The sequence below is a fragment of the Olea europaea genome, unplaced genomic scaffold (assembly GCF_002742605.1).
Source record: "Olea europaea var. sylvestris unplaced genomic scaffold, O_europaea_v1 scaffold42388, whole genome shotgun sequence".
Classification (NCBI taxonomy): Eukaryota; Viridiplantae; Streptophyta; class Magnoliopsida; order Lamiales; family Oleaceae; genus Olea; species Olea europaea.
This window is the reverse complement of record NW_019262228.1, coordinates 1-1,006: the sequence shown is the minus strand read 5'-3', so window position 1 is coordinate 1,006 and position 1,006 is coordinate 1. Positions and strand designations below refer to the sequence as shown.

The following is a 1,006-nucleotide window of genomic DNA, read 5'->3' as shown; positions in this document are numbered from 1 at the left end:
GGCAAAAGATACCTCAATGTTATCTCCCTTCACAAGCTCCTCAACATGAGTAGCGCGTTCAAGCTCAGCAGTGCTGTAGTAACTTGCACTTATTTGCGTGTGTGGAGAACTTCCATACATCGAAGCATAAATTCCATGACCATCCTTGTTTTGAAATGTCACCCACCTCACATCTGACCTGCCCGAACATTCCCCAGGAACAATGTAAGGCTCATGCATCTCACCCACATTCTGCTCATACACCCCAACATGGGCAGCAGCTTTTCGATCTGGATAACATTCAAATGGTCCCCTTCCATACCACTTGATTAAGTCCATTGATTTTTCCAAGTGAAATTCAACCCCAACACGAGGCAAAGGGGGCAAATCAGAGCTTGGATTTACGCTACATTCCAGTATGACGTCACCCGAACCATAAATCGAGTAAATCATATCAACCTTAAAGAGGACATTAGATTTTTCTGATCGTGAAGCACCTTCTGGAATGCAAAGATATACTACTGCAATTTTCACTTGATTATCAGTCACATTTAGGGCAGAGCAGGTTTCAGTAATGAAAGTCAGATTATTTATATTTGCAGCTTTCCACTTGGAAATGTAACTTTGGCCCTCTCCTCCCTTGTCATTATCTATTGGCGCTCTCCAAAAGCACGGTAGCATACCATTGTGCATAACCGGTATTCCGTCCACCTGGTATTTTCCGGTGTATCAATAAAAATTTGAACAAAATTTTATTGACACGTTTTTTCATGCTGATCTTAAAATGTTCTATCCTATAATATTTGTTCTACCATAAACAATATTGGTTAATGGTAACCTAATATCACAAGTTACCTTCCAGCTTTCAATGGCCCCGGTTTGTTTTTTAAATTTGATCTCCCATAGGTTCTGCCGACTGAGTTTTATGGTATCATCTAGAACTTCAGTGGAAAAAGCTGCATTCATGACTTGAATGCTCTGAAATGACAATATTTGCAAAGAATGTAATTCTAGGAAAAAAAAAAAA

General features: G+C 39.7%; 1 protein-coding gene across 1 annotated transcript; it reads right to left on the bottom strand.

The window, feature by feature from the left end:
- Nucleotides 1–12: 12 nt before the first annotated feature.
- Nucleotides 13–1,002, bottom strand: LOC111387754 (beta-galactosidase-like; the record flags this gene model as incomplete). Its single annotated transcript, XM_023012338.1, has 2 exons — nucleotides 13–690; nucleotides 835–1,002. Coding segments are annotated over 2 exons (846 nt in total), but the record flags the coding sequence as incomplete, so codon positions are not given.
- Nucleotides 1,003–1,006: the final 4 nt, after the last annotated feature.